General features: G+C 38.4%; 1 protein-coding gene across 14 annotated transcripts in view; it reads right to left on the bottom strand.

The window, feature by feature from the left end:
• KIAA1217 (KIAA1217 ortholog) overlaps positions 1-27,240 on the bottom strand; it is an 887,028-nt gene that overhangs the window by 26,889 nt on the left and 832,899 nt on the right. For all 14 annotated transcript variants that reach the window (XM_051963016.1, XM_051963028.1, XM_051963021.1 and 11 more), the window contains 2 exons: positions 20,940-21,100; positions 5,342-5,517 (listed from right to left, as the gene is read on the bottom strand). In XM_051963016.1, coding sequence (XP_051818976.1) covers positions 5,342-5,517; positions 20,940-21,100 — 337 coding nt within the window. The remainder of the gene's footprint in view (positions 1-5,341; positions 5,518-20,939; positions 21,101-27,240) is intronic.

Here is a 27,240-nt window from a genome sequence, read left to right as displayed (position 1 = left end):
CTCTAAAGGAGTATGTGGCAATCCCTCCTTCTTCCATTTCCTGCAGCTTCTTCCCTTGCCTTGCTTCTCTTTATTTGCCTCCTAGGTCTAGGAGCTTTTACTTCATAAAAATTTCCCATCTCAGATCCCAACGGAATTATGTTCAAGATGGATTGGTGGCTAGCATCTCAAAACTGTCCGGCAGAGAGATCTGAACATGACGGTGTGTGACTTAACCTACAAATCTAGATGTCCTCCAATTTGCAATTAATTTTCAAAGGAGTTGTCATTTGACCCTCCGTCTGCCTCTGCCTGGAGTCTTGTTTTAATCACTTTTCTCCTACACGCCTCCTGGGTCTCATAACCTCTGCTCACTAAAGACCAATAAACTTCCCAATTGGCCTTTCTGTGTCATGGCTGTTGTCAATGGATCATCCGGAAATACACGGCAATTTTCTCATGCCCCCAAAGTGCCACTTTTTAATATAATATGTACTGGTTACAAATAAGGCATTATAGTTTGTTGAAAAAAAAAGTTTTAAAAAAAAGGCCCTGGAAATTCAGAAATGAAGTTTTTAAATGCCTTTACCAATCAGTATGTGACTGCTTGGGAGGTAATTCTGGCAAACCTGTTTGTTGCGGAGAGATCACAAGGATGCTGGAGCTTCTTTATTGCTACCTGATTACTATGGGTGCTAGTTCTGAGATATTTTATAAGCAGTTTTCATCCTATTCCTCATTTCTTAGTGAGAAAGAACATGACATTGCATAAAGAGCAGTGGATTTGAGTATTTATTTCTTATTTTTACTATGAATGAGCTATGTGATCTTGAATAATTTACTTTGATATCTAAGCCTCAGTTGCTTCATCTGTAAGAGATATGAACCAGGAGTATGTCCTCTGAGCCATGACCAGCGCTGCTTTTTCTTGAGTCCAACTTGTAAAATACTCATGAGGCTCCAGACCCTCAGCTGGCTTGGAGTTAGGGAGACGAGTTTGAAACTCGCCTCAGAGTCTCTCTAGCTGAGCCATCCTGGGTGAGTCATATTGTCTCCTCAATTCCCTCATCAATAAAATGAGGAAAATAAAAGGCCCCCCCTAACCCGGTTGTTACAAGGAACAAATGAGTTGCCATTTGTAAAGCGCTAGAGAACTATTAGATATTATTATCATAAACATCATTACTGGCTCCTATGCTAGGCCAGTATGGAATAATTGTAGAAGAGATCAGAATTTAAACACTGACAAAGATTTTGTTATCCATGTGACCATTGTAAAGTCACTTCATCTCTCTGCACCCCCTCCTCCACTGTAAAATGAGTCAGAGTGGATGACTTCTTATTCCGGCTATCGACTTATAATTGAAAGTTCCTCAGCCACTTTGTTTCAGTTTCCTCATCTGTAAATTGGGGGGGAGGATCGGCTGATTTCTGGCCCCCTCCCTGTTCTAACCCCATGATCCCATGATTCTCATTTAAAATGGTGATCGATAGAAATGTTTGACCTTCCTACCTCACAAGGTTATTGGGAGAACTCTCAGTAAGACTTATGGATGGGAGTCACTGTTATTGTTATGGATGCTGCTGGTTGGGTTAGAAAGCAATAGAACTTTACTCGAAACTTTCTGAGTGATTATCTTCCTGTATAAGTATCTACATGATTTTGAATAAAATACTTAACTTTTATGGGTCTCTTTGTTGTTGTCATTTTTCAGTCACGTCTGATCCATTTTGAGGTTTTCTTGGCAAATGTACGGGATTGGTTTACCTTTTCTTCCTCCAGCTCATTTTACAGAAAGGGAAACTGAGGCAAACAGGGTTAATTGACTTGTTCAAGGTCATATAGCTACTAAGTGTCTGAGGCCATATTTGAACTCAGGAAGTTGTGTCTTCCAGAGTCCAAGTTGATACTTAGCTGCCCCTCAGGTCTCATCTTATCTGTAAAAGGGGGTTTGATAAGAGGATCTCTAAGATACTTTTCATCTCTAGATCCCAGGAGTAGGTGCTAAAGAAATGTTTATTTAATTGAACTGAACCATCTGTCTGGTGGGAAAATGAGCCTGACTGATCAATCAACCAATTAGTAAATGCATAAAGTATTTATGAAGTGCTTGCTATGGGCCTGCAGCCAGGCTCTGTGCTAGGGATACACACAAATAAGCAAGACACCTTCATCCTTAGGACTGACATTTGAATGAGAGTGGGAAGGAAGTCACTCTATAAAGAAGGCTAGGGAGAGGGGGCAGGGAATGCTTACACAACTTTGGGGGTGGTTGCTGGAAGGCAGAGGCTGAGTTTCAGATAGACTAAAATGGTATCCCTGCGTTTTCCCCAAAGGTCTAGAAGCATCACCATAATGCTACGACTGGTACTTTCAGTTTGTCAGACTTTGAAGTAATCCCCCAGGACTAAGGCATTCCACTCATATTTATCTTCCTTTCAGTGCATAAGCATCTATTAAGTTATTCCACATCAGGGATTTTTTAAGGCACTAAGGAACACAAAGACAAAAACAATCAATCCCTACCCTGGAGGAGCTTATACTCTATTGGAGAGAAACAACAGGTGAGTAGAAAACTAAATATAAGATATATATAAAAGGATTTCCAGGAACCAATTGCAGGATGGGGGAGGGGGTGTGTGAGATTGTCACAGGCTTCCTATAAAAGGTGAGGATTGAACTACACTTTGGAGGAAGCCAGGAAACCTGTCAAGTTCATGTAAGAGAGAAGTACATTCTAGGGACAGGTTATGGCTCATTTGAAGATAAAGAGGAAGAATATAAAATCTCATGTCCTAGAACAAAAGCAAGCAGGACAGCTTGACCGTAAAGCCTGACCATAAAGGAGAATAATACGCAATAACTCTGGACAGTTAGGCTGGAGCCAGGTTGTGACAGGCTTGAAGAGGTGAAAAAAGAAGGTTAAATTTTATCAAGAGGGAGCCACAGGTGTTTCTTGATTAGGGGAATTACATGGTTACTCTTGGGCTTTAGGAATAACCAATTTTTAGCTCCCTGGGGTATCGATTAGAGAGGGGGAAGACTAGAGGCAGAAGAATCCTTCAAATTGTTACTGTCAAGGTTTACAGGTAAGGGGGTGAGGGCCAGAATGAAGGCAGTGGTCATGTAAATGGAGACAAGGGGATGGATAGAGATAGATTAGATTAGAGATGGATAGTTGTTAGCCAAAGTTTAGGGAGGTGAGATAAATTATTTTATAATAATTCATTTTTTAGGAGGTCAGCATTATGATCTCTATGAGTAATTTTATTTCATAATTTTTGTTCAGTTATTTTCAGTCTGACTCTTTACGACCCTATTTGGAGTTCTCTTGGTAAAGATACTGAAGTAGCTTGTCATTTCTTTCTCCAGCTCATTTTGTAGATGAGGAAACTGAGGCAAACAGGTTCAGTTGACTTGTCCAAGGGCAAATAACTATTAAGTTACTGACCAGATTTGAACTCAAGAAAATTAGTCTTCCTGACTTCATACCCAGCACTCTATTGCAGATTCACCTAGCTGCCCAATTTTACTTCAAAAACTGTTTTACAATTATCCTTTGTTTTCATATCATAATCATTTGCTTTTAATCTTGACCTTTAGATTGAATGCTCCACCATAATAGCAACAACAACAACAGCAGCAGACATCTAAACAAAGTCAAATCAACCCAGGGATCCTGTCTGCCAGTGCATTCCATATTCCCATGTATACAGTCTCATCTTTCTAGAGAGAGGAAGATGAGTATAAACAAATTGGCACAAGGAAAGAATAAGCAACATCACTCCTGTCCAATTCCAATTCCAATTAAGCCAAACAAAAGAAGCAAATTTTGAAAAAAATTTCTTTTCTGATAAAATTTGTCTGATGAAGCATGTTGCCTTTGTGACCATGATGAACTGATGTACAGAGCTATATCAAGAGAGAGCCACAGGGGGAGATGACTGGGACTTTCTCCCAGGCCACTGAAATTTAGTGGATACAAAAATTTAATCAAACATTCTTTGTTGTAACATATATGCCACTCTATCAATCCCTTCTCTCATTAAGTTGAATTTGCCATAATAACTTACTGAATTATTTTTACATCATTAATTTCTAATTTGATTTAATGTTTGATAGTTTGTTCTGGGTGACAAGTTATGGATCTGATCTCAAGACTATACTCTGAAAAGTTTGAATTCTTAAAATAAAACAAAACAAAAACCTTCTAAAAGTTGCTTAAAATTTGGAATATCCTTACTACCTGTTCACAAAGGCACACAAATATTACATCGATTTTAGGGAGTATATAATTTCATAAAGAGGCTATGCAATTCAATGGCATCATACAAAAACTTGGATGAATAATTTTAACACATTAAAAAAATTCCAATTTTCATCCTTTTTTTGCTCTGTCCATCAGAGGAAAATTCTCTATCCAAATATGTTAGGTCAGTATCAAAGGAAATTTGAAATATCAATCAAATAAAGACAAGGTGATAAGAGTCTAGTCTGTAGATCACAAAGAATAGTGGCTATGAGGACCATTTGAAAGCAATTCTCTTAATATCTCAAATTACAGGAATCACACTCCCCAGGAAATGGCAGAATTATAGCTTGTGTAAGGGCTAGAAGCACCCAGAAAAATGACTCTTCATTAAAACATAAGGTGCAATAGCTCTGTGATGAATGGCCTGGTAGAGCCTCTCACATATCAACATAAAAAATGTATTTCTGGTGACTAGGCATAACTAACCAGCGCTAAATTTCAATAGTGTGGTCTGAGAAATGCTTTCAAAGAGGTCTGCTGATAAAACTCTTAACATTTAAAAAAGCATCTTTCCTCATTTTAGATCAGACACTGTTTAAATTGTTTTCCTGGGGATTTTATTGTGAAGATATATTTATTTCAATGTCATCTAGATTTGGTCTTTAGTTACATTAATTATTAATATCACACTTATCACATATACAATTTTACTATTTGCTTCTTTTAACTGAGTGTGGAGTTGAACTCTGGCAATAAATCACCGGTTATAAAGACCACCATATTATACTAAATATTGGAAACATTTTCCAATCAAATTGGTTCAAAAAAAAATCTGATCTGGCTCATAATCATTTCTCTTTTTTCCTAATATACTTTTGTATTGGATCCTTTAAAGTGATCTCATTTATAGGTAGAGACAACACATCAATTAAGCAAGCAAAGAATACAAAACAATATGGTGCCCCAAAATTTCATTCAGCAGGATATGAAATAAGCAGACGCTGTATTCAGGAAGCACCTCCCATCTGGAGGAAGCAATTTTCAATAGTCAAAAGGCTATATCTTTATTTTAGCCCAATCCCTCCCCAATCCCCCAAACCAATTCTCACCATAATTTCTTAACTATTTTTTCCTCTTCGTGAAGGTACTTCTGCCTTTCTTGCTCCACCAGGTGGCGCTGCCGCTGCACGGGATCCTCAAGCCTCTTCAGGGTTTCAATCACTTTGCCATTGATTTCCTGCTCAGCCTTCTTCATCATTGCCCTCAGCAACTCCTGATTCTGCAGCTGTTTCACAAAAGAAATCAAGTTCAATTTTCCCTGCCCGGCTAACGTCTCTGGCAACTGGAAGCTCTGCAAGTGCTCAGGAGTGGGTTTAGATAAACACGCCTGCAGCTGATGATTTAGTTTCTGGGTCTGGGAAGAGGCTGCGAACCTTGTAACCCAAATCTGGCTGGTACAAAGCGTTTAAGTATTTGTCAATATACTTGTGTACCCGTGCCCACAAACGTACAACATGCAACAATACACGGATATGATACATACTTTCTTTCTAAGGTACATAAATGGATACATAGACACATATACAAATATAAATGTGTATGTGTCCATTTCCATACGTGTCTAATGAATGCGGTCCCTGGTTCACTGCGGAGAATAAACATTCCGGGATCACGGCAATCTGTATGCTCCTTCACTCCGTGTCTAGCTCTTACCTGACGCTGGAAGAAACTGAATCCCTCCCCCACTGACTGCATCGTATCCAATGTATAGGAAATGTCACTGCTATAGAATAGTTCAAATTGAAGAGAAGCCATTTCTCATGCTCTGGCTCATGGCCCAGCTCGCCCAGCTCCAGGAACACACTTACCCATAGGTGAACCAGCAATTAAAGATTATCACCATTATCTACGTTTGTGGCAAAAGACCTCCAAATCTGCGTGTGAATTTGTAGATGTCACGTATTTTCACAAAGGCTGTTTGTAGCCCATGTATCCAGTTTCTATATGATTTTGTGATTGCCCTCTCCTTGTCCCCCTCTTCCCCTCAAGATAGCTAGAGACCGGCCAGTTTAGCGCTGCAAAGACTTGTGGATTCTACCTCAACAGAGTCCCTTAAATCTGCCCCCACTCTCTTTACTCACCCAACTATTACCCTAATTCAGGCTATCATTACTTCTCTCCAAAACCACTGCAATACTTTCCTAATTGGTTTCCCTGAAATTAGCCTCTACTTCTTCCGCCTCACTTTCCAACATCCTCTACATAGCTATTAAGTTTAATACTGAGACTATGTTTCCCTCTTGCTCTAAAATATTCAGTTGCTTCCTATTGTCTCTAGGATTGGACACAACTTCCTTTGATGGCATTTAGAACTTTTTCTATGCATTTGCCGCCTACTTTTCAGTTCCTATAACATAGAACCCCTCTTGACACATTCTACAATTCAGTCAAACTATGCTCTCTGTTGCTGTTCCTCAAACAGGATTCCATCTCTTTTTTTACATGCTTTGAATAAGACATGTTGGGAATGCATTCTTTTTTTTTAATAAAGCTTTTTATTTGTAAAAGATATGCATGGGTAATTTTTCAACAGTAACTCTTGCAAAATCCTCTGTTCCAAATTTTCCCTTCCTTCTCCCCATCCCCTCCCCTAGATGGCAGGTAGTTCGATACATGTTAAATATGTTAAAATATACGTTAAATCCAATATATGTATACATATTTATGCAGTTATCTTGTTGCACAAGAAAAATCAGATCAAGAAGAAAGAATAAGAAAAACTGAGAAAGAAAACAAAATGCAAGCAAATAACAGAGAAAGAATGCTATGTTGTTGTCCACACTCAGATCCCACAGTTCTCTCTCTGGGTGTAGATGGCTCTCTTCATCAATTGAAGACTGATTGAACAATTGAAACTGGCCTGAATCATGCCACTGATCATCAGAATTGACCATTGAATAATCTTGTGACTGTGTATAAGATTTCCTGTTTCTGCTCATTTCACTCAGCATCAGTTCATATAAGTCTCTCCAGGCCTTTTTGAAATCATCCCACTGGTCATTTCTTACAGAACAATAATATTCCATAACATTCGTATACCACACTTTACTCAACCATTCTTCAGTTGATGGGCATCCATTCATTTTCCAGCTTCTAGCCACTACAAACCAGGCTGCCACAAACATTTTGGCACATACAGGTCCCTTTCCCTTCTTTAGTATCTCTTTGGGGTATAAGCCCAGTAGAAACACTGCTGGATGAAAGGGTATGCACAGTTTGATAACTTTTTGAGCATAGTTCCAAATTGCTCTCCAGAATGGCTGGATGTGTTCACAATTCCACCAACAATGCATCAGTGTCCCACTTTTCCTGCATCCTCTCCACCATTCATCATTATCTTTTCCTGGCATCTTAGCCAATCTGACAGGTGTGTAGTGGTATCTCAGAGTTGTCTTAATTTGTATTTCTTGGATCAATAGTGATTTGGAACACTTTCCTATGACTACAAATAATTTCAATTTCTTCATCTGAAAATTGTCTGTTCATATCCTTTGACCATTTATCAATTGGAGAATTACTTGAATTATTATAAAGTTGAGATAATTCTCTATATATTTTAGAAATGAGGCCTTTATCAGAATCTTTGAATGTAAAAATGTTTTCCCTGTTTATTGCTTCTCTTCTAATCTTTTCTGCATTAGTTTTGTTTGTACAAAAACTTTTTAACTTGATATAATCAAAATTATCTATTTTGTGATCAATAATGATCTTTAGTTTTTCTTTGGTCACAAATTCCTTCCTCCTCCTAGAGATTTGAAGTAAACTATCCTATGTTCCTCTAATTTGTTTATAATTGCATTCTTTATGTATAGATCATGAACCCATTTCGACCTTATCTTTGTATACAAGGTAAGTGCCTAGTTTCTGCCATACTAGTTTCCAATTTTCCCAGCAGTTTTTGTCAAACAGTGAATTCTTATCCCCAAAGCTGGGGTCTTTGGGTTTGTCAAACACTAGATTGCTACAGTTATTGACTATTTTGTCCTGTAAACCTAACCTATTCCACTGATCAACTTCTCTATTTCTTAGCCAATACCAAATGGTTTTGGTGACTGCTGCTTTATAATAGTTTTAGATCTGGTACAGCTAGTATATCTTCATTTGCTTTTCTTTTCATTAAGGGAATACATTCTTTTCTTGCTTCCACCTTTCAGAATCCTAGTTTTCTCCTCAGCACAGTTCAAATACTGTCTTCTACAAAAGATCTTTCCAATTCCCAATTGTTAGGATTTCTTCCCTCAAATTATTTTGTTTATGTTTTGTTTTGTTTTATTGCTGAGGCAATTGGAGTTAAATGACTTGCATTAAGGGTCAGAAGTACTTAGGAAGTATTAAGTACTTCCTAAGAAGTACTAGGAAGTATTAAGAGGCAGATTTGAACTCGGATCCTCCCTCCTGACTTCTTCAATTTGCTTTTTATAAGATGTGTGTGTGTGTGTTTGTGGGTATGTGTACAAATGATGCTTCTCTGATAGAATGTAAGCTTATCAAGGGAAGGGATTGTTTTATTTTTTGCTTTTGTATCCCCAGAACCTAGTATGAAGACTGGTACAAAGAAGGCTCATAATAATAACGTATTGGCTGGCCGATTGGTTAGTAGATGTCAAACAGAAACTCAGAATTGAGCCATTACCCATTAAGCCTGAAACTGACAGCATTCATTTTTGGGACATGAGTTTCAGATGTACTTTGCCACTTGCATAGAATTCTCTGCTCTGTAGATATATCCATACTTTCTGTGTTTGCCATGTGCCTTGTGATTTTTGACAGCTCATTCATCAAGTCAATTCATTTACTCTGCCTCCAACACAATCATTATAGTCTACCTGTCTAATGTTTCCCTGAAATTTCAATTAACTATTATTGTCTTGCTTGCTTTCTGATATTACTCCTATTTGGTATTCCATTTCACAGGTGCCATATTTCATCTTAGAGCTGGTGATAAAGAGAGATTTGTGGAATGGTCCTGAGTGCAAAGAGATGTGTGGAAAAACCTTAATGGTGAATAATCCAGAAATCATTTGTATTTGGTTTTGGAATATAGATGCATTGATTCATGTTAGATGCCTACACAGCAGTTCCTATTCTTACATATATCCTTCTGTTGATGATGATCGATAAGCTCAGTGGTGGGACAGAAGCAGCAGAAGGTTCATGATATTCACTTGTGTTATATCAGGAGCTCACCAGCATCGACTTAGAAAGGACCTTAGAGGTCACCTAGTCCAACTATCTCATTTCACAGAGAAGGAAACTGAAACCCAGAAGGGTTAAATGACATGCCCAAGTTCACATAGGTAACAGCTAGGGACAGAGTGGCATCTGAAAATTGATCCCGAGGCCCTCTACACTCCACCATGCTGAGTATAAAGTATATTTCAGGCTAGGACCTGAAGCTTATCCAGCTGTTAAATCTCATCCTTCACCAGAAGAAAATAACAGGAAAAGAAAGCTGGCTCTGAGGACTGAGTTCAGATCCTGCTTCTGACATTTAGTGCATTTATGATTTTGAAAAGTCATTTAATTTCCCTAGGCCTAAATTTACTTATTGAATTAGGCAGTTTCTAAGGTCTCAAAATTCGAGATAATATGACTCTATGACCCTAAAAAGGGTTAGCAATAGCTAAAAATAGCTAGCATCTAGAAACTTTATAAATTTAATCTATGAAGAATATATACATTATCTATCTATCTATCTGTTTTAAGGTTTGCCAAGCACTTTACAAATATTCCATTTAATTCTTTAAACAACTATGAGATACATACTAATCCCCATTTTACAGATAAGGAAACTGAGGAAAAGTCAACTTGCTTAGTGTTGAATCCTTAACAAAGTGATAAGTCAATTGCCTAATTTAGCATGGTACTTAGCAAATCCTCTAGCTCACTATTATATTTAAGTACTCATTGGAGTTCACAAGTATGGGAGATTTACAAAGTTAACTTTGTTAATTCACACCTCCCTTAATCCTTCCCTCAAAGGAGGAGTCAACCTTTGGGAGATCATATATATAGAAGCTCTTAGAACTTCAAGTTAGTCTGTTCTGAACATTACCAGGAATCAGAGAGGAGCACTCTGGGAGGAAGCCCAGAAGCCCATTCTCGGAGGTGGAGTCAGATTCATTCCAACTTTCACCTTGGTGCTGGCTAGAGACATTTGGAGTTGAGCTAGAGACAAAAGACTAGCAACAAGAGCTCTCAGAACCAAGGAAAGCTGAGGCCTTTAAGAAAGCTACCTGGGCCCAAGGAAGGAGAAAATAAAAGTCTGAACTTTTATCACCTGGCTGCCTTTGGAGTGATTATTACTTGGAACCGAAACTAAGGCTGCCTCCAGAAAACCTCCTTGAGAAACCTGTTCCCAGAGAATCATTATATTAAAGAAGAAGAACACCACAGCCTAAGGTCACACAGATAACACAGTAAATTTCTGAAACAGGATTCAAATTAAGTATTCCTCACCACAAGTAAGATCCATGCTCTACACACAGGGCTATCTATCTGCCTCTATATCACAGAATATCTTTGAAAAAGTGAAGGGGGAATTTCAGTTTTCTGTACTGGGAAATGGGACTGATTAGTATTATATGGCCAAATACTGGGGAAGCATCTATAGGATCAAGAAAATGAAGCAAAAGTCTGATGAGCACCGAGTGCTAGTAGAGGCTGTGTGTGTGTTATCAAAGTCTTTAATAAGAAGCCTTTGAAGAGCATATGAATTAAAGAAGCAAGAGCCTTCATTTCCTAGTAATATCCTTAAAGTTAATTTCCTTTGAAAATGCTTCCAAAATTGGACTGTGTTGGAATTAAGCCTTATTCATCTAGGTATTTTTACAATTCCTGCTTGGGAAGTTGGAAAGGACTAGATTGGACTGGAGTAGGAGGGACCTTCTTGTTCATAGGTCTTGGTTTTTGTTTTGCCTAACCAGACTGATTTGTCTTCTTATTCACCTGGCCTGGATATTCCACAAACAAGACATTCCATTTCTTGGCTCTGGGCATTTTCTCTGGCTGCAACTTGTATCTGGAACACTCTCCCTCCTCCATTCCACTGACTTCCCCGACTTCTTTTAAGCCCCAAAGAAAATTCTAGCTTCTACAAGAAGCTTCTTCCAACTCCACTTAACCCCAGTGCTTTCCCTCGCTAAGTTATCTCCTATTTATCCTATAAAACAGTTTGTTTTGTATCTATTTGTTTGCATGTTGTCTCCCTTATTAAACTATAAGCTCTTTGAAGGCAGGAAATGTCTTTTGCCTCTTTTTACATCCTTAGTATTTAGCACATAGCCTGGCACATAATAAATACTTAATAAATGTTTACTAATTCATTGGCTCAATAAATCAAGTAGTGCTAAACTCAGGACTTGGATAACAACAACCCTGTGGAGTAGGTGTGACCATTTTCTATACTTTACAGATGAGGAAACTGAGGGAGAGAGAGGTTAGTTAACTGACTTGCTCAGGTTCACAGTCTATACTATGTAAAGACACTAAGAATACAAATACAAAAGGAAAAAGAGGTCTCCACAAAGGAGCTTTATTTTATAATCTTTATGTAAATTGGATTATATGCATTTCTAATCCTATTAGGGTTTTTTAATTGCTTCAGCTGCTTTTATTTTTCTTTCATGAAATTCTTAAAATTGACTTGAATAATTTATGCATGAGTATGTATAGGTATGTCTATTTCTGAAGCATTAAAAAAAATTTGTTTTGACTTGTCTCTGATCTAAATCCAAATTTTTGATCTCTTCAAGATAGCCTACACCTCTGATGGGATTTTTTTAAGGGGTCACAAAGGTATAACAAAGATCACTAGTAGCCAGGGACATAGCCTGCCAAGGGATGGGCCTTCCCCCAGGATCTGAGTCTTAAAACTCAGGTTGCCAACCTGTTGATATAGAGCAGCACAGTGAGGACAATGGACCTGGTTACAATACAGAGATCTAGGTACAGTGCCAGCTTTGTAGTGACTAATTACATGACTTTGGAGAAGTCATTTCTCTCTGGTCCTAAATTTTCTAATCTGTAAAATAAAAGATTTAAATGAGATGATCTCTCAGACTTCTTCTAGCTCCAATATCTTATGCTTTTACTTTGCTGCACTCCCCCATGACCATGTAGTAAAGAATACAAGAGTGTAGGAATGTGGGGAATGGGGTTGGGGCCAGCTATATGAAGGCCTCTCTCCTTTCAAGTCCTAGGATTTAGCTCCAGTACTAGCATGAAGGAATAGTGTTTTCATCTGTCCAGGGATTTACAATTTGAACCCATAAGCTCTATTCATTATTTCTGCTGGATAAAAAGAAAATGCACCATTTTCATTAGTTCCCAAACTTTATAAGCAGAGAAGGGGATTTGCTTTGAAGAAATGCAAAACCTTTAAGGTGCTCACATGGTATTATAAGGCAGTATGGTGTAGCTAGATTCAGAGAACCTAGGATTACAACATAACCTCTGACAATGATTTCCTTTTGGATTGTGGGCAAGTCACTTAACAGTAACCACTAACATTTATATGCTTCTTGAATGTTTTCAGGGGCTTTCCATATATTATCTCATGAAATTCTTAAAACAACCTTGTGAGGTAGGTATTATTATCATGAGATGATTTTACAGGTGAGGCAATTGAGGCATAAATGACCGGTCATACAGCTAATAAGTGTTCATGTCAACATTTGAACTCAGATATTACTGACCGGCCCATACAATATCCACTATCCAGTCAATTCACCCAGTTGCCCAGTTACAAGATACTCTCCTCTAAAATCTCTTCCAGCTTTAAATAGATAACTGTGATCATCTAACCTTTCTGAGATTGTTTTATCACCACTAAAATGAGTGGTTTGATCAATGAAATCTTAGGCAACAATTCAATTTAACAAACTAAGCATCTACTATCTAATATGTACTAATCTATTATTTAGTATGAAAACATCCCTGGCTCTGAAGAGTGGGCTGGATTTAAAATAAGAAAACCCAAGTTCAAATCTAGCCTCTGTTGCTTGGGCATCTCTCTAAACCCCAGAAGAACTGGCTTTTTAAGGTTTCTTCCAGCTTGAACACTAACAATAGTGCAATAGCAGTGAGGATAGACTATGTTATAAACATTATATATAACTTATAACTTGATGGAGAAACCACTTACAACTAGTTGAATATCAGTAAGAGTTTCCTCTAGGAGGTGACCCTTTGGCAGAACCTTGAAGGGAGATAATAACTCCAAAAGGTGCAGGTGAGGAAAGCCTGCATTCCAAGCACGTAGAAGGCTGATACAAAGCCCTAGCAGCTAGCCCTCCAGCTTAAAGTGGGGTTAGGTTGAACTACATGTCCTCCAAAATTCCTGCCAGTTCTAATATTGTGAACCTTTTCAAATACATCACTCTGCTGTAATATGAAAAATGACTCATTTACTTTCTCTCTGAAATGCCTTCCCTTTCCTTATTTATAAGATTGTGGCCAAGACATGAGTAAATATGTCCTAAGAGAAGCAGACAGTCCTTTTCTTCCCCAGGAGCTAGGTAGGTATCCAGAGAAAAGCCTGTCCCAGGGATGCAAGCACGGGATTTAGTTCACGGCTCTCTTGCCCTCTGTCATTCTAGGACTGCATGCCACGTGTGGCTTCATAGGTGGCTAAATGGAAACCTTGGACAATGTAGCCTGGTCTGTTTGCTTGCTAACTCTTCTTGGTAGAGTGCATGTTTTCCGTTCTACCACCTGGGGGTGTAGGTAGACAAACTGAGATTCAGGATTATTGCCTCTAAGGCATTATCTCCTAAAAAGCTCCAAACATAACTCAAACCCACGTTGTCATCATTCCAAACTCAAGGACTCTGTGTTGGGTCTATGTTTCTTTTTCACTCTGATAGTTTGTATCCTCCTCCCTCTCTGAGCTGTGATAATGAGTTTCTGTAAAGTCTCAATAAATGGAACAGTATGTGCAAAATCATCTTCCTTTTATCAGGAGATGGAGGGTACAGGAAATGAAAGGGTAGGCTCTTTCTTTCCTGGGCCCTACCTTTTCTGGCTTTCCAAAGTCAGCTCATAGTCTCCTCTCTTTAAAATGCTGCTCTTCCTCCTCAGCCCAGGGACAAAATGAACTGTTTCTCAGTCTCTGAAACCATTCTAGGAGACATCTCTATCTGTTATGTTGGAGAAAGGACATGCCTCAGATCAGGCTGATTCTGAGATAAGGAGATGGACTTGTTGGGGGACCTGGATTCAAATTCCAGTTGTGTTACTTATAATGGAATGACTTGGAGTGTTAGGGACTTTCTTTCTGAGAAATGCCATGTGTACCATGTCAGCTGGTGGGGTGGACCCAGGAGGTAAAAATGACTTTTTCTCTCTAACACTCAGTTTTCTGTTCTATAATAGAGTACAATTGTAACTAAGGTAGGGCATTCTGACCTTTTGTCCCAGGGAACTTAATGGAGAAGATGCTAACAACATTTGCAGCCTTTCAACAAGGTAAAAAATAAGATGATTTAGAATCTAGGTAGCAGGTTATGAAAAAAAGGACAAAAATAACCAAGTACTTGAACCCAGTTCCTATATACTATAAAACAGTGCCTCATTCTAATAGAAATATATCACATTAATACGCACATTTATGTTTAATGGTCATCCACCTCTAGGACAGGGCAGGTAGGGATGTAGAAAAAAAGTAAAATATAAAAAGTTACATGACAACTTTATTATATATTTAAAATAAATAGTAAGCTGTAAATAACAAATTTGTAGTTTCATGTACAATCATCTTTTTCCATCTATTTTATTACATTACAGAAATGCTTGCTTTATAAATTCAGAATAAAACAAATAAAATTTCTAAAAATTAATCATGGAAATTAATGATCTGTTATATAACATTTGATACTCATACTATACAGAGAAGGCTAGGTGGCAGAGTGGGGGCAGGGGTGAAGGGAGACAGACAGACAGAGAGAGAGAGAGAGAGAGAGAGAGAGAGAGAGAGAGAGAGAGAGAGAGAGAGAGAGAGAAAGGGGGGGGAGGTGCTTAGAGCCCAGGAAAACCTGTCAATTCCTGCTTCAGACATTCATTAGCTAAGGAATCCTGAAAGTCATGTAAACCCTCTGTGACTCAGTTTCCTCTTCTCTAAAATGAGAAAATGGCACATGCACACAAAAATAAAATGAGTATATTAGCACTTACTTCACAGTATTTTTGTGAAGACCAAAAAGAAATAACTTACATAAAGTACCTTGCAAACTTTAAAGGCCTAGATAAATGGTCACCATTTTAAGGCCTATGTTCTATCTCCCATGTTAATTCCATGCCTAAAACTGAATGTCTTCAAGATAGACTAGAACTGAAAAAAAAAATCTAGGATCTGTTACCTTTTCATTGGTACCAGTTATGTGGATAGAAAATCAGTGATATTAAAATTTCTTAAAGTTGGGGATCCTATGCTTCTTAATTTTTAAAACTAGTATACATTAGAGTTACATAGTGAATGCACCTATTATAAATGCTGTCATATTGTTTTTACAAGAGAAGAAAAGGCTGGACTAATTCCCTGTGCTTTTGTCCTAAAAAAAATGCTGATATTTGTTAATGTTCCTCCTTTTGGTGATAGGAACAATGAGGCCTTTACTTGGCATATGAACATATAGCCCTAGGAGTAAGTTGTTCAGGCTCAGGAGCAACCAGGAATCACTGGATCCAGGTTCTAATGGCCTCTCTCTCCAGAGTGCCTCTTCCCTGGCTTACACAGCTTTTGGTTGAAACTAATTACACTGTCTCGTGCTCTTGGCTCCCCTCCCCAATTTTTCCCTCCCTTTTCCTGCTCTCCTCTGCCCACCGATTCTATCCTCTCCCCTCCCCTCTCCAACATCTGCATCAAGTTTCTGTTGCTGAGAATAATCCATCAATTCTGGAAACGAAATGTTCATCTACAAATAGGATATGCTCTGCAAGCCTGGGATTTTCCTATGATTTAATTATCTAATTACTGTAGTCTGTTGCCAAGCACAGAGGATTTCAAGCAGTTTCACCATTTTATAACATAGTTCAGAGTGTATTTGAATTTCTAATTCCATTCTGTACTTTCAAGGCTATTTTAGTGAGTCCCCATATACCACTAATGACAGCCACATCATTGAATTTCCACTAGATTTGGGTGGCTCTCATTTCCTGGCATATTATATACTTACTAAAGGAGAATTGGTGCTGAGGTAGCTTAATTATTTTAAACTATTTTTGTCTTAAATAGGCTGCACAAAACGGAAGGACAGAAATCCCAGGGAGAAATAAATTGAAGAGATTATAAGCCCAGACACCAGGAAGGAGGGTGAAGAATACCAAAATTATAAGGACTCTGAAACAAAATGTCTCCTTTCTCCCTGCCGGGCCCAGAAACAAACGTGATTTTCAAAGCTGCTGTCCAACTCCTGGAGGTAACTATATATTTTGGTAATTAGCTATCAAACCTAGAAACCTAAGAGAAGCTAGAAAGAGAAGAGTGGAAAGGGAGGTAGCCAGCTGGTTTCTCATTTATTAGCACAGTCCCTGTGCTCTTTGAGCCTCAGTTTTCTTATCTGCAAAGTGGGTATTCTTTACATGCTTGCACTCTCAACTTCAGAGATGTCCTAGTCTAAGGCATTTGGGGATTTGGGAAGCTTTTTCTGGAGTCGAGGATGCTGAAAGTAAGAGGTTTTTCTTTTAGATGATGCATCATGGTAGAAAACTACCATGTCAAGCATTAAATAAATGCTATTTGTTTTTGTTATGACTCAAGACTAATAAATAGTTTAATTAAGCTGGGTTCCCTAACATCCAATTAAATCTTTAGCTTCTCTGTTTCAATTAACAAGCAACAAGTGTATATTATGTACCCATGATGTATTAGGTACTATGTGTTAGGTCCTGCCTGCATGGAGTTCATATTCCAAAGAATGAGAAATACAAACACACCTAGAATCAAAATGAACTGAAAAGCTGTGAAGCCACTGAAACAAGTAAAGAGGAGAAAGAGACAGGTTCTTTTATGCAAAAGCAATTAAAAAGAATTTGCTGCCCCAATAGAATCAAGGTCCTGTCACTTAAGCTGATTTCTTGTAAGGCTTAAACCTCTAAGCTCTTCTCTGTTTGCGTAAGAGCTGTCACCGAGACCTGCAGATGCCAATGGCAGTCAACCATCAACTGCAGAGGGCCTTTCCCTAGTCTCTTAGCTATTAATGCCAAAACCAAATCCCCATCAAATTTATATTGCATTTAATATATGTATGTGGGTGTATACATATGTGTTCACACATAGAGGCATTGTTTAGAATATACAGGACATAAGATAATTAGTATATATTATATTTAGTGTGTATACATATCTCCATGCAACCCACATATGCAGACGTACACAGCATATGTACACATAAATAATGTCTTGTACAAAATACATATGTTCACTCACACATATATACATATATTTTTATATATACACACACACATACACAATTGTAGATGTGTATATAAATTGTCTCAAAGGCAGCATGATTTAGTTGATGGAGATGTGGTTCTAGATCTAGATTCAAATGATACCTATAGGTTATGTCAAGTCATTCATTTCAGAAGTCTGGGCAGCTCTCTACAACCGTAAGTCACAGAGAAGGTGCTGACCTCCACTGGGAGCAGGGGTTCTGGCACCAGAGAGTTTGCTATACCAATGAAATTTCTGACCTATTATTTTGTAAACAACTATTTTCCTCACTGTAAACAGGATACAAACCCATTCATTATGGGCAGGAAATGTTTCATTTCTGTCTTTATATCATCAGCACCTAGGACAGAGTCAACACAAATATTGTGTATTGACTGAGTAAGGGCAAGGGAAAGAAAAACACTGGGTGTACCTCCCTAAGTCTCCACAGCCCAGTTAGCCTTTTCTTTTTTGGAAGAGACTATAGTCTTCTAGCCAGTGTTATTCACAAATTGTTTCTTTGAGATGACTGCAGATTTTCAAAATAAACAGTGCTAGAGATTAAACAATCTTGCTCGCCCTGAAGTGCTGCTTTCTATCAACTGAATAGGAGAGTTGTAGGAGACGGAGGACAGTGCTTTTATTCACTTTTTGTCTAACTCATCTCCCCAGCTCTGGATCATCTGGCTTAGAGGACCAAGAGAAACATTCTCCCTCATATACAAGTAAACCATCTGAAAAAAATGTAGGACTGATGCAACAAACTCGGTCTAGGAGATAAAACTCAATGAAGTGATGAATCTTTTGGGTTAATGAAGGAGAAAAATACAATCCAGACTTTGAGCTGCCAGGGACCTCAGAAGCATTTAGTCCAACTCTTACAAAGGAGGAAACTAAGACCTGGGGCATTAAGTAATATGCAAAAAACTAAAAGGGAGGAAGCATGCTCTCAGTTTTTCTGAATCTAGAGTCCTGTTTTGTACTCTTAGATATTATCTTAAGATATAGACCAGTGGTTCTCAAAATCTGGTAGAGTATCCCCAGAATCTCTGAAATCCTTTCATTGAGTCTACAAATTCATAATTGGTTTTTATTTTTAATGTGATCAATATGTATAACTATAACCCACATAAACAAAAAACTCTTTGGACAGATCCTCAATCATTTTTAATAGGACAAAGATACTGAGAACAAAAGTTTGAGGACCACTGATATAGATACTCCACTAGCCAGAAAGACAATTGTGTGTGCCACAGAGCATTATTCTTCATAAGATTGCAGATTTAAAGCCAAAAGTGATATCTTGTAAACAGGTCAGACTCCCGAATTCATAACTCAGGGAGGTGAAGCTCTAGAGACTTGACCCCCTTGTGGTGTCCTTGCTAGCATGCTGGATCTGAAATCAGGAAGCTGAGAGTTCAAATTCTGCCTGCACTCTAAGCAAATCACTTGATCACAGCAGAAATTGGCTTCCTCATGTCTAAAGTGAGTGTGGTAATAGCACCTCCCTACAGGGTTATTGGGAGAATCGGATGAGATGGCACCCCTAAAGAATTTTGCAAACCTTTGGGCGCTATATAAGCGGGAGCTAGACTAAACAGCAGAAACATCACCTCGTTGACAAAGGTCCATGTAATCAAAGCTATGACTTTTTCAGCCATGGTGTCTGGCTGTGAAGGCTAAACTGTGAAGGTTAAGCTGAATGCCAAAGAATGGATGCTTTCAAATTGTGGTGCTAAAGAAGACTTCTGAGTTTCTTGGACAGTCACGAGGTCCAATAACGAGGTCAATTCTTCAAGAAATTAATTCAGACTATTCACTGAAAAGTCAAATGCTGAAGCTGAAGCTTAAATACTTTGGCCATATAACGAAAAGACCCTGATGATAGGAAAGAATGAAGGTAAGAGGAAAAAGGGATAACATAAGAAGAGATGGACAGAGAACATCATGGAAGCTAAGAACATGAACTCGGACAACCTTTGAAAAATAAAGGAGCATAGATGGACCCAAAGTTCTATGATCCAGAGGGTCACAAAAAGTCTCTGACATGAGACCAAATGACAGAAACAACAAAATTATTGTGAATTCTAGGGCAGGGAGAGGCCAGAACCTATGAATGTCCAGTCTTATCTAATACCATATCTACATAGTTTCCAGTCAAGGACCAAGCAAGGTTGATTTAAGATAACTATCTTTTTATTTTCATTGATTTATAACATGAAGGTTTTAAATTTTCCCCAATATAGAGGAATCAGAAATGTACAATCCCTCCTACATTAAAATGTCCATACTATCTAGCAAGGCCCTGAAAGTATGATTCTCAAGGATTAAATCCATGAGAATTGCTGACCAAGAAAGGTGGAATTAACTGTTGTTGCTCAGAGAGCTCTTATCAATGGGAAGAGAAAAGGGATATATTACTTTCTTATCTATTTCCAAAGAAACAACTTTATTTCCAGCCCTCATTACCACTTGCTTGGACTACTGCAATAGCTTCCTTTGATCCTGATACAAGGTTTTCTTCCAGCAGCCTTTGCACATCCAAAGGGCTTGTGCATTTGAGGACTTTGCTCATACCAATGACTGTTCTGCTCACTCTGCATGGCATCGGCCAAGATTCCCACGTTTCTCTGAACTCTTCATATTCATCTTTTCTTACAGGGGCCACATGGATCCCCAAACAGCTCTCTAAATAGCTAGGACAAACTGACAGAGAATCACAGACCAAAAGTTCTTGATTGCCCATTGGCTTTTCAGCCTTTCACACTCTCCAAAGTATTCAGAAAAAGCTACACCAATGCTAAGAGCTCTTAACCTTTTTTATACAGGCTCTCCTAAACAAATTCCATTTTAAGACTTGCTGATGAGATTTTCTTTCCTGTCTCACACAATCCAGTCAAACGTAAAGGCCACATTTTCTCTATCAGCTAAGCTTATTCTGTTTGTGTCTTTTGAATTTCCCATAAGAGAAAGATGAAAGAATAAAAAAAACAAAAACAAAAACAAAAACCTAAGGGGGGCAGGATGAAAGAGAGATGACACAGTAGAAACGAGAAAGGCTTCAAATGGATAACTCAGGAAGAGAGACTGAGGCTGACGACTTTGTGCAGCTCTGTCTCACTGAAATCCACTTCCCACACAAGTCAAGACATCACTGTGAGGTCCCTGGGAACAACAATAAGAAGCCCCTGCGTCAGTCACCTTAGAACTCATACCTGCAGTTCCCGCATCTGACGGAGCTGGAGCCGTAGTTCCGACACGTTTCGCCTCATGTCATACAGGCTCATTTGGATCGCTGTTGAGCCAGCTGGCGGTGGCTGACTGAAGAGTGCACTGGACTCCTGAGAGATCTTCCCCCCAGAAACATGAGGGGTTCCTGCAAGAAGAGCACCAGAGATGGCTTAGTATGTCACAGAATAAAAATCCAGTTGCATCGCTCCCCTTCCTGGCACAGGGAGATGAAAGGAGCAATGAAAAGAGCAGTGGCACCCAATAAGGGTTTAATAAATGCTGGGTCATTCCTAAATTCATTTGAAAAGCAACCCTGGGTTCAAAATCTGGGTTTGCCATTTGCCAGCTGTGTGATGCTGGGGCTAAATTTGCTCATCTATAAAATGAAGGGTTCTCTCCCTAAAAGGTCCCTTTTAGAGATAAATCTATAATCCCACATCCAATGTAGGGGGTATAAGTAATTCCACTAACATGTCTTACAAAATTAAGGAACAGGAATTGAATCTGTCATTTCATCAGTAAAGGGACTTCCTAAGGTGAGTAACCACACAGGTCTATATCCTCTCTGTAGCTTATGGTCTAAAAAGTTGCCTACATCTCTGCAAGGTTAAATTAAGCCCAAGGTCAAACAGACAATAATATTATCAAAGGTGGGACTATTTACTTAGATATTTGCAGCTTCCAAACTGGTTCTCTACCTGCCATATTAAACAAACTCGTAATAATAAAAAAAACTCTGATACCTAACAAACTCTCTCTTTATATATGCATACACACACACATACACATATACACACATATGTATATATAATGTATATACATGTACATCTATACACATACACATATGTGTATTATCTTTATCTATCTATAATATATGTATGTATGTATATAATCTCCTGTACTGCTTATGTACCCTAGAGTTTTGGTCAGTAACACTGGCAGAACTAAAAAGAAACTTCAAGAAACACTCCCAGAATGGCAAATAATAGTAGAGAAGATGTGGTCAATGACTCAGTCCTCTCCTAATAGGAAAAGAAGGCACAATCTTAAATTCTCCGCCGATCTTCTCAAGTTATCTCACACCTGTTGCTTTCTCTTCTGCAATCAGTGATCATATCAATCAACAGGTATTTATGTTCCAAGCACACAGTGATTCACTGTATAGGACCTTAACTTCAGAGCTAAATGAGATTTTAGAGGTTATTAAGTCCAAAGACTCCTTGATTTTATAAATCATACTGCCCATAAATACCTGAGGTAGAATTCAAACCAAACTCCACATCTAGGGTTTGCCCCCCCCCCAAATTATGTATTTCGTAAGCATTCCCTTGAGAGGTCAGAGACTGACCAAGGTGATCCTGAGTCCTGATTTTAAAATACTCCCAAAGATCTTGAGAAAAGGAGTCTATGTTTGGGAGTTGGAAGGAGGGGGCAATGTCTGGACTGGCGAGGAGTTCAGGAATAATTCATTCTACAGGCAAAAGGAAGTGTTCTCTCCCCTTTCCCTTCCCTCAGACCCCTCCAGAAAACAATATAGTCTTAAGGAAAGGGCCAGCAGAACAGTCTGTGAGTCAGATTAATCACACCCACGCCCACGCCTCTGAATGGGCTTTTCTGTTCCCTTTCCTGTAAAGGGCAGAGTTGAAGCTTTTAAATAGGCCAAAGCCTCCCAGCAGTAATTACTCCATATCAGTTTATCTCTCACACCCTTCTCTTTTCCAGACAGGGCCTAGGAAATAAGCAACACTTGAGTCTGTCAGATTTTCCTCCTCGTCTTGTAGAACACAGAAAAACTTAAAAGACAATTTCTCCCATCAGCTAAATTGGAAATTCCCACTGAATGAGGGAGTTTGCTCATAGCCTGTCCTTATACTCATTTACTAGTTAGAAACTTGTCCTGGAACCACAAAACAAAATCCAAGTGGACAGGACACTCAGTTCCCTATCCACTTAAATCTTACCAAAGCAAGACAGGGTCTCCTCTTTCCTAGAATAATGTCTTTAGGGAGGAGAGGAACTTTCCAGAAAGTGGCAGAGGGGCCTGGAGTGAGTAAGATGCTCTGACTAATGATTATGTTTAATTTTTCTTATATAAAACCAAATCTGTCTTTTTGTCTCCCTCCTCTCCCCCCAACTCCCACTCCACAATCTATTTTTCTTCAATTTCTACTCGTCATTCCTCCTTCTGTCTTCTGACCTTCAAGGTCTCTTCCACTTCTAAATCTTATGATTCTTTGATATTTTCTCATTTTCTGATCACAGAGAATCCAAATATAATCTTAAATTTGGTCTTTCCTCTGTGTCTTAAAAGCAGAAAGCTCCTAAGCACCATTTTAATTGTGTCACTCGATGGAAGAGTGGTTTGGGGGTCTGTTTAGTGCTTTTGGCCAGGGATGGTTATGCATTTTACCTGTTTGTGTCACTGAATGCCCCCTATTCTATGGTACCTTCCATTAATGGGTTTTTGAGATCTTGAAAGTCACAATTTTTCATTTCATTTTCCTGATCAAGCTATATCTCTTATGTTGGTCACACTCCAAAAATTACTTAGTATTTGTTTTCTGTTCAATAGGTTGCCAAGGTATCACTCCACAAAAATTAATATTCTGGCATAGAAGAAAAGGAAATGATTCCAAGTTGGGTTTTGCTGAGTGACCTGGCTAAAAAAACTTACCACAAATTCACGATTCCTGCACCCAAAGCTGCCTGACAATCCTTTTGTTCATTCTTTATTGGTTCCTATCACATTCCCCGAAGAAGTACTTGCAAGTACTCTTCTCAAGTCTCAAGGACAGGTCTGCCTTCTGAATTCTCACCAGATCATCTGGTTTCCTACTTTACTGAGATCAAGGCCAACTGAGTTAAATTCCTTCCAAAAGGTTTTAGTCTCACCCCATCTCAATACCTTCCCTTGATTCTCCAATAGCCTTCTTTGGGAAGCAAAAGGTCCCATCTGTGCTCTTGATTCATTGTCCTGCCACCTGATGACAACATGGTGCAACAACACCGGCTTCTACAATGTAAGTATCTTTATGTATCATCCGTAACTTACTTGACCTTCCTAAGCCCTAGGAATCTTAGAGGGTCTAAAAAATGATCACTGCTACAGCTCCTTCCAACCTCACCCCTACCTCTCATAAAACCTGACTTTGTTTCCCATTTCTTTTCCTCTCTTTTTCTCATCTGTGGAATTTTTCCTTTCTACCTTCAAACATTCTTAGGTCTCCTTTTTTTATTCTTGAAAGGTTCTTTGATCTCTTCAAAGCAGGTACTCCGTGCATTAATGCACAGTGTAACCCATTCATGTCTTCTCATACTGTACAACTTCTGAACACATTTCCTTGTAAATCTAAATCTTTCAGGGACAGAGCAAATCCAACTTAGTGGGAGCCTTCCTTTGGATCTCTTGATGTTGAATGAATATCAATGGAGCACATAGGCTCTGATGGTTTTACCTTTCATTCTTGCCACATGACTTAGCCTACTTTCTTTTCTGGCACTATACCATTATGATGACTTCTTTTATGCAGTTGCTCTAGTGCGGGTCTTGGTTGGTGATACACTGTGACCCTAAGGCGTCCAACCATGCACTTCTCCACAGCATTTTGGGTGATACTCAACTTAAGTTTTTGGAGAATCTGCTATTCTTTGGCCTATAGCCAAACAGCATCATTGAAAGAATATTGTTCTTTTATCTTAATTTTTTTAAGGAAAAAAAAAGATCTTTCCTTGACCTAGAACACATTTATTCGCCAACCTTATAGAGTTAGGTCCCTTTCTGTTCTATATCTGCATCCCCATGACCATTTTCTACTTGTCAACCCAAGCCTACTTCTCCTGATGGGAATAGTGCTCAAATATTTAATAAAGACAAGCAGCTAATTAATGTCTAATAATACTGATCAACTTGCCAGGCTTCAGGAAGAGTGTTTTGATTGGAAAAGAGATCTGATTTAGAAAACAGTTATAAATAAACCATAAGTTTGGGAACCAAACAATCAAGGAAAGGGCACTGGATTTACTTATCCTAAAAGATGGAGGGATGGAAGGTGGGATGGGGCAAGTTTCCATTGTTAATTCATCCCTTGGAGGATGGCTGAACTTTTTTGGATTCCCCACTGGATTCAAACAATTAGAATATTGATAAATAGTCCCTTTGGGCATCATCAATTAGTTCCAAGATGACTTGCCATAGTATAAGTAAGTGTTGAGCCTATCAATTTACCACCCACCATTCTCTTAAAACTCAAGAATTATTTGAACAAGTGACAAGGATGCAGGAGGGACTGTAACTTCTTTATATGGATTTCCTCCATCCTCACCCTTTTCATAATACACAAGCTACACAAAATAAGAACAGAGGAAATGTCCTCCTGAGTCAGAGCCATGGATCACTCAGCACAGCATCCCATCTCTGACACTGACTGTCAAAAGATGTGCAGTGGGAAAGCAGGATGCCTTCTTTAACCTTTAACTAGAAAGGTCAACCTCAAAGGTGCTGAGGAAAAAAAACAAGGCAGTCTTTCTAGCTAATGTATGATTATTGCTTTTTCAGTGATACATGGAACCTGAAGGAGTTATGTCCAAAAGAACAGAATAACATAAGCACTTTGGCTTTTGCCATCATCTTGAATTGAAATATTTAATTCCATTTCATCTAAATGGGAAATCAAAGTAATTGATGTGTCTGGTTATGCACCAAAAGCCAAATTACTCAGAACCCAGAAATGAGTGCAATGTTAGACAAGACAGGGAAAAAAGGTCCAGGTCTACTTCTACCCAGCCACTGCTACCAGCTGTGACTTCCTAATTGGCATAAAGGAGAAATAATTGCATTTACATTTGGACAAATTCAACAAGTGTACTGGGTTTGCTTAGGACTTTCTCTATTTCATTATCCCCAATACCTCAAGGGTTTCTTAAGTTTTTCTATTAGGGACCCCTTTGGCAGCCTGGGGAAGTCTAAGAACTCTTTTTGAGAATAACGTTTCTAAATGCAATATAATATATGAAAACAGACACATACACAAATACCTATATATACCTATTTTTTTTCTCTGTCCCTCTACATACACATACACATACTAAACACACATATACCTAATGGTGGCCATCTCTAGGACTGGGGATAGAGAAGAGAAGAAAAAAAAGAAATTTACATGATAATCTTGTTATATATTTGAAGGAATAGCAAATAGTACATAGCAGATTTGCAGTTTCATGTGCAATCTTTTTTAATTGTACTATGTTATGGAAATGCTTTAGTCTATAAATTAAAAATAAAACAATTTTTAAATGCATAAATTAAAACACATAAGATTACAAAGGAAAATAATGATATTTAAATATATATATTAAATCTAGAGCTATAGCTATAGAAATAAAATAAAATTAATTACACAGACCTCAGGTTAAGAAGCTACCAAGCTAAAGGCAGCCAGGGGCAAATTTCACTATACTAGCACTAATCAGAGTCAAATGGCCAAGCTGGTGAGGGCAATTGCCTTTATTTCTATGGAAGCCTTTCCTGGTACTCCATGCCCTGCCCATTGAAGGGCACGTTGTATCACAAGACCCCCATCCATTGCCTATTAATGCATTTGTCTCACCCTTAAACCCATATCCTCTTTTTATGATTTCCAATTTGGATCAGTAGAGTGGTGAGGAATGGGGGAGGACATAACACTCTTCCAGAGGAACCTTAGTGGTGACCAACATTTATTTCCAAGAGAAGTAATTTCTGGACACTAGCAAACAAGGCCCCTGGAAGTAAAGGTTCCTTGCAATTTCTCTCCAGAGGTAGTGTTACAATTATTATTGTTGTATTCTCAAAGACAGAATATCCTTAATTCTGTTTTTGGATTCCTCGTATGGTCTTAACAAGTGTTTCTTCCTTCATTCCATTCATTTATTCATTCACTCATGATTTTCTTTACAAATTAAATCTAAGTACTGGGGAGAAAATGAAAAGAAGGAACTATTTGAAGGGAGAGAACAAGCACTTATTAAGCACTACGTTCTAGGTACTGTACTAAGCATTTTACAAATATCTCATAACAACTCTGGGAAGTAGGTACTGCTATTATCTCCATTCCATAGATGAGGAAATTGAGACAGAAAGAGGCCCCACAGCTAACATATGTTTAACTCTAGATCTGAACTCAGGTCATTTAGATTTTAGATCAGCTTTCCAACTGTTGCACCACCAGCTGCCATTTGAGCTTGATTAAAGAAAAAAAAAAACTAGGAAAAGGAGCTTTGTTAGTGTCTATTGTCACCAAGAAC

The sequence above is a fragment of the Antechinus flavipes genome, chromosome 5 (assembly GCF_016432865.1).
Source record: "Antechinus flavipes isolate AdamAnt ecotype Samford, QLD, Australia chromosome 5, AdamAnt_v2, whole genome shotgun sequence".
NCBI classification, from domain to species: Eukaryota; Metazoa; Chordata; class Mammalia; order Dasyuromorphia; family Dasyuridae; genus Antechinus; species Antechinus flavipes.
Note: the sequence above shows the minus strand (reverse complement) of the source record. Positions and strands in the feature narration are given on the sequence as shown.